The sequence below is a fragment of the Leptodactylus fuscus genome, chromosome 1, assembly GCF_031893055.1.
Source record: "Leptodactylus fuscus isolate aLepFus1 chromosome 1, aLepFus1.hap2, whole genome shotgun sequence".
Classification (NCBI taxonomy): Eukaryota; Metazoa; Chordata; class Amphibia; order Anura; family Leptodactylidae; genus Leptodactylus; species Leptodactylus fuscus.
In genome coordinates, this window is record NC_134265.1 from 74,040,191 (window position 1) to 74,056,619 (window position 16,429).

General features: G+C 41.3%; 1 protein-coding gene across 5 annotated transcripts in view; it reads left to right on the top strand.

Moving 5' to 3' along the window:
- Positions 1–9,379, top strand: part of APC (APC regulator of Wnt signaling pathway) — an 89,329-nt gene extending 79,950 nt beyond the window's left edge. For all 5 annotated transcript variants that reach the window (XM_075272133.1, XM_075272148.1, XM_075272141.1 and 2 more), the window contains 2 exons: positions 418–632; positions 728–9,379. In XM_075272133.1, coding sequence (XP_075128234.1) covers positions 418–632; positions 728–7,211 — 6,699 coding nt within the window. In that variant the 3' untranslated portion in view covers positions 7,212–9,379. The remainder of the gene's footprint in view (positions 1–417; positions 633–727) is intronic.
- The last annotated feature ends 7,050 nt before the right edge of the window (positions 9,380–16,429 follow it).

Genomic DNA, 16,429 nt, shown 5'->3' on the forward strand with positions numbered 1-16,429 from the left:
GGGAGGGATAGACGCCGGGGCCTGAGACATTGCTGCGCTCCTCTGCCCTGCATGAAGCCAGCGGCGGGGGGACGGAGGAGCGGAATAGCATCGCCCCTGCCGCTGCTGGCTTCTTGCAGGGCAGAGGAGTGCAGCGATGTCGCAGGCCCCGGCACCTGTAATGGCGTCTATCACTTGCCGGCTTCCGCCTCTCTATTACAGCGGATGCCAGGCGCCACATTCGGCCTATAAGACGCACCCTTCTTTTCCCCCCAAATTTGGGGGAAAAAAAGTGTGTCTTATAGTCCGAAAAATACGGTAGTTCATGGTGATATGAACCTCAACTGTATTGAGATGAATAATTGTTAGAAGTTATTTTAGTTATTTTAAGCAATTTTGATATTTTTATTTATTTTTTTATTTTTTTTCTAAATCTAGGAATCTACACTGAAGAGTGTACTGAGCGCTCTGTGGAACTTGTCAGCCCACTGTACGGAGAATAAAGCAGACATATGTTCTGTGGATGGAGCCCTGGCTTTCCTAGTTAGCTCATTAACGTACCGAAGTCAGACCAATACATTGGCCATTATTGAGAGTGGAGGAGGAATACTGCGCAATGTATCCAGTCTAATCGCCACCAATGAAGACCACAGGTCAGTTTATGTTATTATATAGAATAGAATAGAACGTAAATATTAAACCTGTTATGAGCATACTAATATGTGATCTGTCTCCTGTTTCATCATAGGCAAATCCTACGGGAGAACAACTGCTTGCAGACTTTATTACAGCACTTAAAGTCACACAGCCTGACAATTGTCAGCAATGCCTGCGGTACCTTGTGGAATTTATCTGCACGCAATGCTAAGGATCAGGAAGCTCTCTGGGATATGGGTGCCGTCAGCATGCTCAAGAACCTCATTCATTCAAAGCACAAAATGATAGCAATGGGCAGTGCAGCAGCCTTAAGGAATCTTATGGCAAACAGGCCTGCTAAATATAAAGATGCCAATATCATGTCTCCAGGATCCACTGTCCCATCTCTTCACGTTCGTAAGCAGAAAGCACTAGAAGCAGAGCTGGACGCACAACATTTATCCGAAACTTTTGACAACATTGATAACTTAAGTCCTAAAACCTCCCACCGCAATAAGCAGAGACATAAGCAGAATATGTACAGTGAATATGGCCTGGACTCAAGTAGACATGATGAGTCTATTTGTAGGTCAGACAACTATAACCCTGGGAATTTAACAGTTCTCTCTCCGTATATGAATGCAACTGTATTGCCAGCACCATCTTCCAGGACAGCAGGTGACGGTAACAGGACTGAAAAGGACAGAGATAGACCAGGAATAAATAACTATCATACGGTGAGTGAAGGAAACTCATCCAAGCGTATTGGATTACAGCTATCAGCTACTACTCCAATTTCTAAAGTTTTGGATGAAAATATTCATCTTGTTGAGGACAGAACTTCACCATCCAATTCAGAAATGCACAGTTCATTGGAAGAAAGAACTTCTTCTAGAAAGACCTCTGCAAACCATTCTCTTACAAATCCATATAGTTTCAGCAAAGGCGATCATTCTAACAGGGGATGTCCTGTATCGTATATTAAAATGTCATCAAATGATAGTTTAAACAGTGTTGGCAGCACAGATGGCTATGGGAAACGTGGTCAAGTCAAGCCTTCAGTTGAGGCCTACTCTGAAGATGATGAGGGTAAATTTTGCAGTTATGGACAATATCCTGCAGGGCTTGCTCACAAAATACACAGTGCTAACCACATGGATGATAATGACACGGAACTAGATACCCCAATAAATTATAGCCTAAAATACTCAGATGAGCAGTTGAATTCTGGCAGGCAAAGTCCAACTCAAAATGATCGATGGGCACGGCCTAAACACTTAATAGACAATGAAATAAAACAAAATGAGCAGAGGCAGCCCAGGAACCAAAAGACATCTTTTAATGCATTCACTGAAAATAAAGAAGAAAAACACAAAAAATTCTCTTCACACTTTGCTCAACCAGAAAATGTTTCCCCATATAGATCAAGAGCTCCAAACACACAAGGAGATCAAATGCGAGCCAATTCTACTATTGGAATGAATCAAAAGTCTAACAAACCACATTGTCAGGTTGATGATTATGATGATGACAAAACAACAAACTTTGGTGAACGCTATTCTGAAGAGGAGCAGCAGGAGGAGGAAGACGAAAGGCAAGTCAACTTTAATATCACTACATATAATCAAGAGGAACATCACGTGGAACAGCCCATAGACTATAGTCGAAAGTATCAAGCAGATGCTCCGCCATCAGCTCAAAAGTCATCATTTTCCTTTTCAAAAAGTTCTAACAAGCAGAGAAGTAAGAAAGAGCATGTGTCATCTAGTAGTAATACACCAACACCATCACCAAATACAAACAGACAGAATCAGCTTCATCCTAATTCTGCCCAAACCAGAAGTGGACAGACCAGACAGAAACAAGCTACAAGCAAACCTCCTTCAATTAACCAAGAAACCATACAAACCTACTGTGTTGAAGACACACCTATATGTTTTTCCCGCTGCAGTTCTCTATCCTCTTTATCTTCTGCTGAGGATGAAATTGAAGGGCGAGAGAGAAATGCCCAGGGAGAGGGTAGCAATAACACACTTCAAATAACTGAACTAAAAGATGGCAGAGATGCTTCAACAAAAGAAGGTTCCTCGAATGAAACTCGTGCCGCACCACACCATATACGTACTAAAAGTAGCAGACTACACTCTTCAAACTTGTCTCCATCAGACGCTGCAAGACACAAATCGGTAGAATTTTCTTCAGGTGCCAAATCTCCTTCTAAAAGTGGTGCTCAGACACCTAAAAGCCCACCAGAGCATTATGTCCAAGAGACTCCCTTAATGTTCAGCAGATGTACGTCTGTCAGCTCACTGGATAGTTTTGAAAGTCATTCAATAGCTAGCTCTGTGCAAAGTGAACCATGTAGTGGTATGGTTAGTGGAATAATAAGTCCTAGTGACCTTCCTGACAGCCCAGGGCAAACCATGCCACCAAGCAGATGTAAAACTCCACCACCTCCTCAAGCTGTACAAAACAAGAGAGAGACCAGTAAACCAAAAGTAACAACTAATGCGGAGGAAAGGGAGCCAGTGACCAAACAGACGGCGGTGCATGCAGCCGTTCAGAGGGTTCAGGTGCTACAGGAAGCAGATACCTTACTACACTTTGCTACTGAGAGTACACCCGATGGATTTTCATGTGCATCGAGCCTCAGTGCTCTTAGCCTTGATGAACCATATATCCCTAAAGATGTCGAGCTTAAAATTATGCCTCCAGTATTTGAAAATGATCAAGCCAATGAAGCAGAGTCTGAGAAATCCAAAGAATCAACGGAACGTCATGACAAAAAGGAAGAAAAACAAGGAGAACCAGAAAAAGACATGCTGGATGATACAGATGATGATATTGACATACTGGAGGAATGCATAATATCTGCTATGCCTACAAAATCTTCAAGGAAAAACAAGAAATCTTCCCAGCCGGCTGCATCCAAAGCACCACCTCCTACTGCTAGAAAACCAAGCCAGCTTCCAGTTTATAAACTCCTTCCTCCTCAAAACCGACTACAGGCTCAAAAGCATGTCAGTTTCACCCATGCAGATGATATGCCTAAAGTCTATTGTGTAGAAGGTACCCCAATAAATTTTTCTACAGCAACTTCTCTCAGCGACCTTACCATAGAGTCACCACCAAATGAGCTGGCAAATAATGATCAGGCCAATGCAGTACCTGTTTCTGCTAACTATGAAAAACGTGATACAATACCTACTGAGGGTAGGAGTACAGATGAGACTCAAACAGGAAAAAGCTCAAATACTGCAGCATCAGGCTTAGATGAAGATAAAACTGAGGAAGGTGATATTCTCGCAGAATGCATACATTCGGCAATGCCCAAAGGTAAAAGCCACAAGCCTTACAGAGTCAAAAAGATTATGGATCAGATTAATCATACATCTGCCGGCTCGACCGGAAATAGACATTCACAAGAAAATGAAAGGAAGCCAACATCTCCTGTGAAACCTATGCCACAGCCAAATGGACGTGCAAAGAAATGCCAAGATCAAAAAATGAGTTTAATACCTGAGAAACCTTACAGTGATACAAGGAAACAGAATGTTAAAAACCCAAGAGAAGCAAATGAAAAAGTTCCTAACAATGAAGAACGTGTAAAAGGAAGCTTTGCATTTGATTCACCTCACAACTATACCCCAATTGAGGGCACTCCTTATTGTTTTTCAAGGAATGATTCATTGAGTTCTTTAGACTTTGATGAGGATGATGTTGATCTTTCCAAAGAAAAAGAAGAGTTACGGAAAGAAAAAGAAGCGAAAGAAACTGATACAAGAGCAGAAAACAAAAAATATCCATCATCAAATCAACCATCAGGGCATGGGCAGCATGAGCAAAATAATATAGCTGTGAGAGGTCCGTCAAAATCATTACTCCAAAAGCAGGCTTCATTCCCACCTGCATCTAAAGTTCAAGACAGAGGAGGAGCTTCTGATGAGAAAATGCAGAATTTTGCTATTGAAAACACACCCGTATGCTTTTCTCGCAATTCATCTCTGAGTTCATTAAGTGATATTGACCAAGAAAATAATAACAAAGAAGTTAAGCCACCTAAAGAAAATGAACCCGCTGACTCACAAATTGAAATGCGGAGACCTCAGACCTCGGGGTATGCTCCCAAGTCATTTCATGTTGAGGATACCCCAGTTTGCTTTTCTCGTAATAGTTCTCTGAGTTCTTTAAGCATTGACTCTGAAGATGATCTGCTACAAGAATGTATTAGTTCTGCAATGCCAAAGAAGAAAAAGCCCTCAAAGACCAAAAGTGAAAATGAGAAGGTCCGTTCAAATAGTATAGGTGGTATTCTTGCCGAAGAGCCAGATCTTACTCTAGATTTAAGAGATTTACAAAGTCCTGATTCGGAAAATGCATTTTCTCCAGATTCAGAAAACTTTGACTGGAAAGCAATTCAGGAAGGTGCCAACTCAATTGTTAGCCGTCTACATCAAGCCGCTGCTGCTGTCTCTTTGTCCCGACAAGGGTCATCAGACTCCGATTCTATCCTTTCATTAAAATCAGGCATTTCTTTGGGATCTCCTTTCCATCTAACACCTGACAAAGAAGAGAAACCCATCACTCCAAACAAAGGCCCAAGAATTTTAAAGCCTGGAGAAAAAAGTTCATTGCAGGGTAAGAAAAATGAGGAGGAGACTAAAGGCATTAAAGGAGGAAAGAAGGTCTATAAAAGTATGATTACAGGAAAGTCACGCTCAAGCTCTGATTTTTCAAGTCAGTGTAAACAGCCAACTCAAGCAAATATACCCTCAATATCTCGAGGCAGAACAATGATTCACATTCCAGGTGTCCGTGCTAGTTCTCCAAGTACAAGCCCTGTTTCAAAGAAAGTTCCCATCCTAAAGAATACCTCATCCAAAACTTCTAATGACAACTCGACTAGCTCTCCTAGGGTGCAAAAACCATTAAAATCTGAATCGTTCTACAATAGCAGACAGCCTGCTGCCTCGGGTGGACCAAGTAAAGGACCTTCTAGATCAGGTTCAAGAGACTCTACTCCTTCAAGACCTTCTCCTCAGCCACTAAGCAGACCTATGCAGTCCCCTGGTCGAAGTTCAATTTCACCAGGAAGAAATGGCATAAGCCCTCCAAATAAGTTTTCTCAGCTGCCAAGAACATCCTCTCCTAGCACAGCATCTACCAAATCCTCTGGCTCAGGCAGAATGTCCTACACATCTCCAGGAAGGCAGCTAAGTCAACAGAATATGAGCAAACAGTCGAATCTACCCAAAACAACCAGTGGAATACCAAGAAGTGAATCTGCATCAAAAAGCTTGAATCAAAACACAAACAACTCTGGATCGACTAAGAAAGTAGAACTGTCCAGAATGTCTTCAACAAAATCTAGTGGAAGTGAGTCTGATAGATCTGAACGACCAACTTTGGTACGTCAGTCTACTTTTATTAAGGAAGCGCCTAGTCCAACTTTAAGGAGAAAATTGGAAGAGTCTGCATCATTTGAGTCCTTGTCCTCTTCATCAAGAGCTGATAGCCCAACACGATCTTCTCAGTCTCAGACACCAGTATTAAGTCCTTCTCTTCCTGATATGTCCTTATCAACTCATTGTGTACAATCAGGCGGATGGAGAAAAACACCTCCAAATCTCAATACTTCATCTGAACATGGTGATGTCCGAAAGCGTCATGATATAAGCCGGTCCCATTCTGAGTCTCCATCCAGGCTGCCAATTACACGATCGGGAACATGGAAGCGTGAACACAGTAAGCATTCATCATCACTTCCTCGCGTCAGCACTTGGAGAAGAACCGGAAGCTCCTCTTCCATTTTGTCTGCATCTTCTGAATCTAGTGAAAAAGCAAAAAGTGAAGACGAAAGACAGCCATGTTCCTTTCCAGGGCCTAAATCTGCAACAGATGGTCAATCTGCAAAAGGAACTTGGAGGAAAATAAAGGAAAATGAAGTACTTGAGTCCACAAATAATGGAATAGCAAATACTCATGGTGAATCAGCGGAAACTAGGACTGTCTATCAAATGGCCCCGGCAGTTTCTAAAACAGAGGACGTATGGGTAAGGATTGAGGACTGCCCAATCAATAACCCTAGGTCAGGCAGATCCCCCACAGGAAATTCTCCCCCAGTTATTGACAATATCTCAGAGCAAGGGGAAAAAGATGAGGGGGTAAAAGACTCGCATGGAAGGCATAATTCAGGGAATGGAAATGGGCTTGTTCTAGAGAATAGGCAGAAATCTTTTATTAAAGTGGATGGTTCGGATCCAAAAGGGGCTGACCCAAAACCTGTAATCAGCAGCCAGCCTCCGGGGCCAGAGACCAATGAGAATTGTGTTACAGAGCGTACTCCATTTAGCTCTAGCAGTTCAAGCAAACACAGCTCACCCAGTGGGACTGTTGCCGCACGTGTAACTCCATTTAATTATAACCCTAGCCCCCGAAAAAGCAATGCAGATAGTAGCACAGCCCGACCCTCCCAGATCCCAACACCTGTGACCACAAACTCCAAGAAAAGGGACTCAAAAAGCGAAGCTACAGACTCTAGCGGGTCACAAAGTCCCAAAAGACATTCTGGCTCCTATTTGGTGACTTCTGTTTGAAAAGACTATCCGCATTTCTTTGAAATGAAATACTGATGTATTATTTTTTAGCTGTCCGTGTATATTGTTAAAAGACACAAATATAAAATCTGTAAATATCGAATTTTGAGGGTTGTTCAGGAAGCCATAATGCATTAAACAAGATTTTCACTTATTTACTGTAATATAACTGATACAGGTTAAAAAAGAGTAAAACCTAGGATATTTATAGAGATTTTTCAATAAACCGTGTCGGTCTTGTAGAGCATTTCAGTACTATAAAGTACTAAGTATGAGAATAACCAGTGAAACCTTACAGAAGCCCTTTCTAACTGTATCTGTTATTGGAAAGAATCTGACCGACCTAATCGCATCAGGCAAAACCTGTATTGAAGTGAAAACTAGACTGTTTTAGTCATTGTGAATACATTTACGCAACGTATCATGCAGCTGTTAACAGCAATGTGATTTCTACTGAAAGTTGTTTTTTTTATTTTTATTTTTTTGTTCTTTTTTTTCTCTCTCTCTTCCACTTCTTCTCTGGCTGGCCTTTCTGCATGACTGATCTGACAATCCAAGTACTGTGATGTCATGATGTGCATAGGTACAGTAGGTATTGTGTAACAATCTACAATGAAAAAAGGAAATCTGTGTTGCAGTTAGACAACATCCAACCGTTTTTGTTTTTTTTTCCCCCCTTCTTAGGCTCTGTTTTGTCAGAGAATAGGTAGATTCTTTTCACTGCTATGCTGTATAGTGTATGTTCTGGTATTTGAGGTGAGATGGCTGCTCTTTTATGATGAGACCAAACGTCTCAGAGTAATCTAACTGAACATTTCTGAATAAATTATTACTGTATGTAAATTCATAAGTGTTTTTATTGTGAACTGTAAAAAAAATATTATGTGGCATGCACATTTTTTAATGGGAACAGGGCGCTATATTTTTTCTTTTCTTTTTTTGTGTTAATAGATTGGAGCTTATCTTCACTTAATTATAAATAAGATCTTAAAAAGCCCCCCCAAGGTTATTCTTTCGAAAATCAGATTAATACGACTATAAGATATTTGGAAAAGCATGGCCTTTGTTCTGCCAAACCTCATTGCCTGTTCTGTGATGTCACAACAATTTCAGTTCAGCCTTGCGCTGAAGATCTGAGTAACGCTCTATTCACACAACCGATCTGAGTGTTTAACACATCTGCGCAGCTGTCTAAGGGCGGGTTCACATCACGTCTTCTGCCGACAGGAGATGGAAGCTCGGCAGACCGTGAGCGCCTGTGAGCGTTTTGTGGTCTCCGTGGTGAAACCAGCTTTTTTTAACTGGACACAGTCTTGCATGTCCCACTTTGTGTCCGGTTAAAAAAAAAAAAAAAAAAAAAACGGTCTCGCCGCAGAGACCATAAAGCGCTCACAGGCAGACACTTTGCAAACCCATTCAAATGAATGGGTTTGAAAAGGTGATTGCCGGTTTCCGTCTGCTGTCCAGTTTCTTGGGCAGAAGACAGAAACTGAAAGTGGAGACCGGGCGCAAGTGTGAACCCGCCGTGATCTGTTAAAAAAAAAAAAAAAAAAAAAATACAGCATGCTTTATTTTTTTTCACAGATCATGGACAGCATCCTCATTTGTCTGAATAGGCTCTAATCAGAAACCTATTGGTTTACTAGAAACACTGTAAATTAACAGGCCATGATTCCATGGCAACACATTCTCAATTGACTGAGCATATGAGTACTATGCTGACAGCAGAGAACGAGAAAAGCTGTTTGGCGGGAGACAAGCCGTGATATTCTTTATTTAACCTTGTGTTATACAATAGAATTATGTGGAAAGGCTCTTTAAGGGTTTACTATATAAAATGTTGTTGGAAACATTTAGATTAAAATCCTTGAGATAATATCGTGTCTTGCAATAAAATCAATAGAAAAAAAATGTAAACTGTCACTTGCTGCCAAAATCCATATCAATAAAGCAAAGGAACCTGTCCTCCTTTTCATGTTGCTAGCCTATGGGCAGCATGGCCTTCTGACCTGGTTAGTCATTACGGAGGGCTGTAACAATGTGGCAAGTCAGAGAAGCCATAATTGTAAAATTGTTCACAAGCAGAAGAATTCACGTACAGCACCCTCTGCCTAGCTCCATTGGATTGACAGGTCTCCACATTCGAGCTAGTAGATTAATATGCCTATGTTTGGCTCATTATAAAGTGTTCTCTGAAACATCAGCCCTCTCTTATGGACCTTATTAGGATTTGGGCAGCATAAAACTTATGACCGATTCCCATTTAAGTCACTCAAATGTAGTCATGTAGTTCTTGTTCTATTTTGCACTTTTATTTTCTTACTACAACTGGTGTAAATCCTGTTTTCATCACCTAAACCGATTTTACATGTAGTTGTAATTCCAGAAAGGAACTGACTTGTACTAAACTCCATTTATTTATTAATTTTTGAAAAGCTATCTGCACTCTTCTCGTCCTTTTTGTTGTTCAGCTTCAGTAGTCGGCGCTCTGCAATGCAGAGCCCCAGCTAGTGAAGGTAACCGATAACCTGCACACACTTGCAGACTGTGTGTATTGTTAGTAATAAAAGTGAATTAGTATGTAAAGCCAAGATGGGAATAATGTATTTCTGAATGGTTGTGGAAATATTTTTAATTTAAATACTAACTTTTTTTTTCTTGTCAAGGCAGTTTATCTATGCGTGACTAAAAAAATTTTATGACTTTTGCAATAAAAATTAAAATGATGATGCGTCTGGTTTCTGATGAGTCGAACTTTCTAATCAAACTATTTTATTCAGAGTTTGGAGAGTTCACTACTTCAATTTATAATTTCTTGGTTAAGACTATGTGTTTAATTTTTACCGCACTACTGTAGTCTGGCGCCTCCAACTTACAATCCAGAGGCGTTCAATAATATGTCAGTCCAATTCCCACTGCATGTACTTACTCCATCACATGGTTCTTTGTTTAGCTTGAATGCAACAAACTTGTACACACTAAACATCTCCATATCCTTCTGTTGCCAGTTTGAAGGGCCATTTGGCCTCCGTCTCACTGGTATGCATTAGTATACTGCAAGGGAAAAAAAGGTTGGAATATTATAGTATAGTAGACTGCCAATATTCCACCTGTGAAGACTATTGAAATACATTGGTTAAACATATACAGTTTTTACAATGGGAGACTGTATTTAACAGATGTCACTATATGACTTCCCTCACTGGCCCCAATCAAAATGGACCTGTGATATTTCTGTTTTATATTTTCCATGTCTTGTGTTTTTAAACAGTTTATGCACTTGATAAAGGGCATTTAGGCCCGAAACACGGTGAGTCTGTGTTGTGCGCTCCAGTTTTTTCCCAATAAATCTATTGACCTGAGAGCGCGGTCCTTTTGGTTTTTTACATTTCTTTTACACCTGGTCCTTTCCTATTGGTGTTCCTGTGACGTGCTGCTCCCTCCACCTAGTCATCAATCTTCTAAACGCAACTTTGAACGGGATCACAGTCACATTAGGTGAGAGGCCAATCAGGTCTATCTGTCACTCGTGGGTTTTTCAAATTGCCACAGAATATTTATGATTATCTGCACTATGAGTGTGCTCGGTGTCTACTTTTTGTTCTGGTAGGTCCATTTGGGACACTAAACCACCCACAGGTCCCAATGGACCAGTAGTTTAGTGTACAAAATAATCCTGTAGCAACATTGTCTACAACCATAAAAAAAAAAAAATACACACACATACATACATATATTTATTTATTCCTTTATACTTACCTCGTCAGAGTCGTGTCTGGTGCTCCCAGTGCCTGTGCATTTCCTTGCATCTTACTTCTGGCTTCACTGAAGGACTGTGCAGATGCCAGGAGTGCTGCCGCTGGGTATGTATAAAGGATTTTTATTTTAATGTGGGCATAGGTAGCATTACAACAGGGCTATTTGGGACACTAAACCCCCAATCCATAAGGATTTCTAGGTGGTTTAGTGTCCCAAATTAACCTGACAAATATAATGGTAAGTTCAGACCTGCTTCTGGGTTTCCGTTATTCTGCTCCATTGAGGCACCAGAAGAGAAAAATTGACTTCATGGTTCAGACAAACAGCTCAAAGGACCACAGTGAGACAATAATGATCTGTCAGATCTTAAAAAAAAAAAAAAAAAAACCCTGACACTGCTGAACAAAAAAAGTAGGACTTCCAACATAGGAATGAATCCAGTCTAACCATTCCCAACAGTGTGATTGGTAAATTCATAATAACACTTTAATCACTGCAAGTTCTATGATGAGAAAAAACAAAGAATTCAATCACTAGCTTTATAATGTAGAAGATTTTTACTACGTCAGATTGTCCATTGCTGTCAGCCTTTTATGAAGGAGTCGGACTGTAGGAAAATAGGAGTCTGGTTGGGCCTACTGACTCCACAGCCCTTATTAAAGTGGATACCATGCCAGTCCTTGAACAAACTGTCAATGCTGGATATCCTGAGATCTGCCCTCTTTTCCAGAGAAAGAAGCCGTCTGATCTGCATAGATGTATGAAATTCTGTTGTCTCTTTGCTAAGAGCTTAGCCATAATATACTTATTTTTATTGTATTGATCTGGTGGCTGAGCTATTACTCACACACTGTTATGTCCATAGGAATGTTGCTGGCAGGATAGAGGAGAGCTCAGGGGTGACATACTTTATGGAGAAACAATGGCTGATTCCATTTATAGGGCAACTCTGCCGAATGCCCCTTCTACACGATTCCTCTATTTCATTGCTGTCTTAAGTTATGCTAACCTAGAGTAGTACAAAAAAAAAAAAAAAGTACCCCCTAGTGAGGATAAAATAATTTTGCAGACCTGGCTCCTGTTTCAACTGCACAGGTGAAATCTAAAGATCATCAGTACCCAAGAGGGCATCTCTCATGTTGCCCATTGCTGCCTGCATAATCTCTGAACACAGTCTTTAGCCTTAGAAAAATTACTTCTACTCAATATGTTAATGAGAGTTTTGAAGTGGTGGGGATAGCATATAAAGCCAAGCTCTCCATGTACCATTGTCTCTTCTGCCATTCTATACCACCCTTAGCATCTATGGCATACTTGCTCCAGCCTGATTACACCCCATTCATGAACAATGATACTTTAGCAACAAAAAAAAAAAGTAATAAATTACATGTATCCCAAATTAGTACCAATAAAAATTTCAACAAGCTCCAGAAACAAGAAGTCCTCATCGTGCTGCATTGTGATCATCCTGTAAAATAACCTTTCACCACCTCCACCAATCCAAGTCTTTATCTGTTAATAGGCTTCGCTCCACCCATTCTGGCACCGTTGGAATTTTCTTTCTAGCCTCCATGTTCCTGAACAACAAACACAGTTCGCTTCAGTGCCTGATGTGATGTGTAATGTCAAAAGGGCAGTGTCAGGCAGGGGTGGGACCACATCACACACCAAAACTAACAGCATTGATTGCTCGAGAACTGGGGGCTAATGGAAAAAATTCTAACTGTGCCAGAATCGGTGAAGCAGCGGCTATTAAATTATGGAAAGAACTATACTTGTTGCAGGTAGTGAAAGGTAAAGGTTCTCTTTAACGTCATATTTTTACTGCACCATTTTGCCTGTGAATATAAGGGAGCCTTCACACGAAGTAAACGCACGTGTATTTTTGCAAAATACACGTGTAAAAATAAGACTCCCATTGACTTCAATGACATTTTCCAGGCGTATTTTTATATGTGTAAAAAAAATATCATTGAAGTCAATGGGAGTCTTATTTTTACATGTGTATTTTGAAAAAAATACACGCTCGTTTACTCCGTGTGAAGGCTCCCTAATCAACATTAATTAAATAAGCCATAGAAGATGATATATATTATCAAAATAAGCCATTGAAAAGTCTCACAAAAGAAAACTAGTCCTGTATAACCACATTCATGAAAAAATAGGAAAGTATGGTTTTTTTTTTGGTATTATTTGTCCCACTGTATACAATGATCATCAGCCACTGGATAGGGAATAATTGAATGCTTGAGGTTTGACTGCTGGGACTTGCAGCGATCAGATCATGTGTATGGAGCCATGGCGCACATGCAAGGCAACTGTTCACTTCTATGGTGGTGCAGGAGATCATCATCCTGACAGCCCCATTATATGTGAATGGAGTGAACCCCTTTGGCATTCAAAATGTGTGGTATTGAGGGTTTAAGAAACAGACCCCTGAGCTAGTAGAAGTGTCTGTGAACTACTTACTCCCTGAGGGTACTTGAGTTTGCACCTTTACACTGGCTGCAGCAGATACGAAAATGATGAAAAATATTTATTCTGACAAACTAAATGCAAAAGGCGTATGAGAGAACAACTATGGCTGCTGTAGTGGTGTACTCTAGCCTGGTATAGTGCATACTTGTCAACATCAGCCAGGAGAGTAGCTAGCAAAATGCAGTGTGAGAACTTCCAGGGGAGGATACAATCCTTTTAGTGATGTAAGTGTGAAGGATGCAGTGTCTTGTGTCTGTTCTTCATCTTACAGTCCTGTCTTGGGTGTTGTCCAGAGCACTCCTCCTACTAGCAGAAAACTGTTATCTATAATGGGATGCAGCTTCTTCTGTGCCTTATTCAATTGTTATGTGCCAAAATGTACCTTCCAAGTTTATAGCCAATAATGTTATGTTAATTATACTAATCGCACTTTCTCTTCCAATGCAATTTATAACCTCAACTACAATGTTTTTAAACCTCACCCTTTCTTCCATTAAATCCTGGAATCCTCTTAACACACCATAATGATGTGTGTGGTGTCTTGATTTTCTGAGTTTTCTCATATAACAATTATATTATTTTGGACTTCAATATGGTGATACTTAGAATGGATTGTGCTCACAGTACTGACCCAGTACCCATATACATGTATAGAATGACACAACACTCAGTGGCTCAGCCTGGAGATTTATCAGCAGGAATCAGGAAGTCATCCCTTATTTCTGGAGCCTCCCAGGTGTTGCAGAAGAATTAAAGAGGACCTTTCACCACCTGAGGCACATGCGGTTTCATATAACGCTAGAAAGCCGACAGTGCGCTGAATTCAGCGCACTGTCGGCTTTCACGATCGGTACCGTAGTTCTTCACCATCAGAAGGGTGTTCCTGACAGTCAGTCAGGAACGCCCTTCCTCACAGCAGCACCTATAGCCCTGTACTGTGAGAGCGGGGAGGAACGCCCCCTCCCTCTCCTCACAGTATTCGTCCATAGACGAGTTCCTCCCTGCTCTTACAGTACAGCGCTATAGGTCGAAAAAGTACATCAAATAGCCAGATATGAAGAGTTACTTAGCTGGAAGTTGCGCTTCCGAGATTCTTATATGAAGCTATGGACCCCTTGGTGGACCACATGTGATTCCCTCTCCTAATTGCTAATTAAATGGATACTTTTGAAGCACGAGAACTTATTGCTGATATGCTTATGTGTGACTTAACTGTTTAATCATAGCAATCTATGAGTTACCCCACCCATTCTACCTTCCCTCTCCCCCCCCCCCCCACACACACACACACTACCAACACCCCTTCATTCCTTATCCTCATATGCTTCCAGCTTTACAGACTACTTCCCTCTCTGAGGAAAGTACCAATTTCAGAACCTTGCCTATCTTGATAATGAAAATAAAATGTGTGCACTTGTTCATTAGAACCTGTATAATGTATATTGTACCTTTTGTTTATATTTCAATCTTCTGTTTTAATCTCTGTTGGATACGCTGTTACGATTTTTCATTTTGTATTTCACTGACTTATCTTTACTTCACATGTGGACTTAACATGTAATGTAAAATTTCTAATAAACTCAGAATTTAAAACAAAAAAAAAAAAATAGCAGCACCTATAGCCCTGTACTGTGAGAGCGGGGAGGATCGCCACCTCCTTCTCCTCACAGTATTCGTCCATAGACGAGTTCCTCCCTGCTCTCACAGTACAGTGCTATAGGTGCTGCTGTGAGGAAGTGCATTCCTGACTGTCAGGAACGCCCTTCTGACGGTGAACATCGGTACTGATAGCTCTTCACCTGGGGCACAGATCGTGAAAGCCGACAGTGTGCTGAATTCAGCGCACTGTCGGCTTTCACGATCGGTGCCGGTACCATAGCTCTTCACCATCAGAAGGGTGTTCCTGACAGTCAGTCAGGAACGCCCTTCCTCACAGCAGCGCCTATACCCCTGTACTGTGAGCGCGGGGAGGATCGCCTCCTCCCTCTCCTCACAGTATTCGTCCATAGACGAGTTCCTCCCTGCTCTCACAGTACAGTGCTATAGGTGCTGCTGTGAGGAAGTGCATTCCTGACTGTCAGGAACGCCCTTCTGACGGTGAACATCGGTACTGATAGCTCTTCACCTGGGGCACAGATCATGAAAGCCGACAGTGTACTGAATTCAGAGCACTGTCGGCTTGCTTTCTAGCGGTATATAAAACCGCATGTTCCCCAAGTGATGAAAGGTCCTCTTTAAGCATTGCATATAGCAGGAATGACAGATGTCAAACCCCCATTGGTCTGAAATTTGTGTGCCATCTTAAAGGGGTTGTTTGGAGAGAAAACAATAAGGTATATTTATTTTGGTCCTTTCGCTCTGGCGGCTTCTCTCGGGACTCTTCCCGAGTTCCACTGTTTTCATGCCCTCAGTGGTCACATGTGGCTGGGATTTCTGCCACATGTCAACACAGGACCGAGAAGACCAGACTGTGCTGGGAGGACCTGGGTCAGTGTGGAAAGCTATGAGTTTTTATTACTCTTTCCACTACCTCCAACCTATTTAAAGCTTAAGCAGATTGTCCATTTTGCCTTATTTGGCCATCAGTATCTAAACCCTGGAAAGCCCCTTTCAATTCCACCCCAACCAACTGTAGTTACAATTGACATTGTCCGTTTTCAGCAGTCATATTTGTATGGACTCATTTATTGTGCCTGTTGCCTCAGTGTAAACGTATTATACCGTACGAGTACATATTACGTATTATACCGTATAGACAAGTAGCAGTCACAGCAACACACAAGAGTATAAAGGCAACCACAATTCAAGAGGAGCCTTGACAGCTCCAGCCACACACTCCTGCTCTCCACCACTCACGTCACTCACGTGCATAATAATTCTGGTGCACCGATTGGTTATCTAGATTCACAAATAACCAATCCACGTTAGATACTACTCATATCGAGGCGTGAGACGCTTATGCGTGACGTATTTCCGCTTCC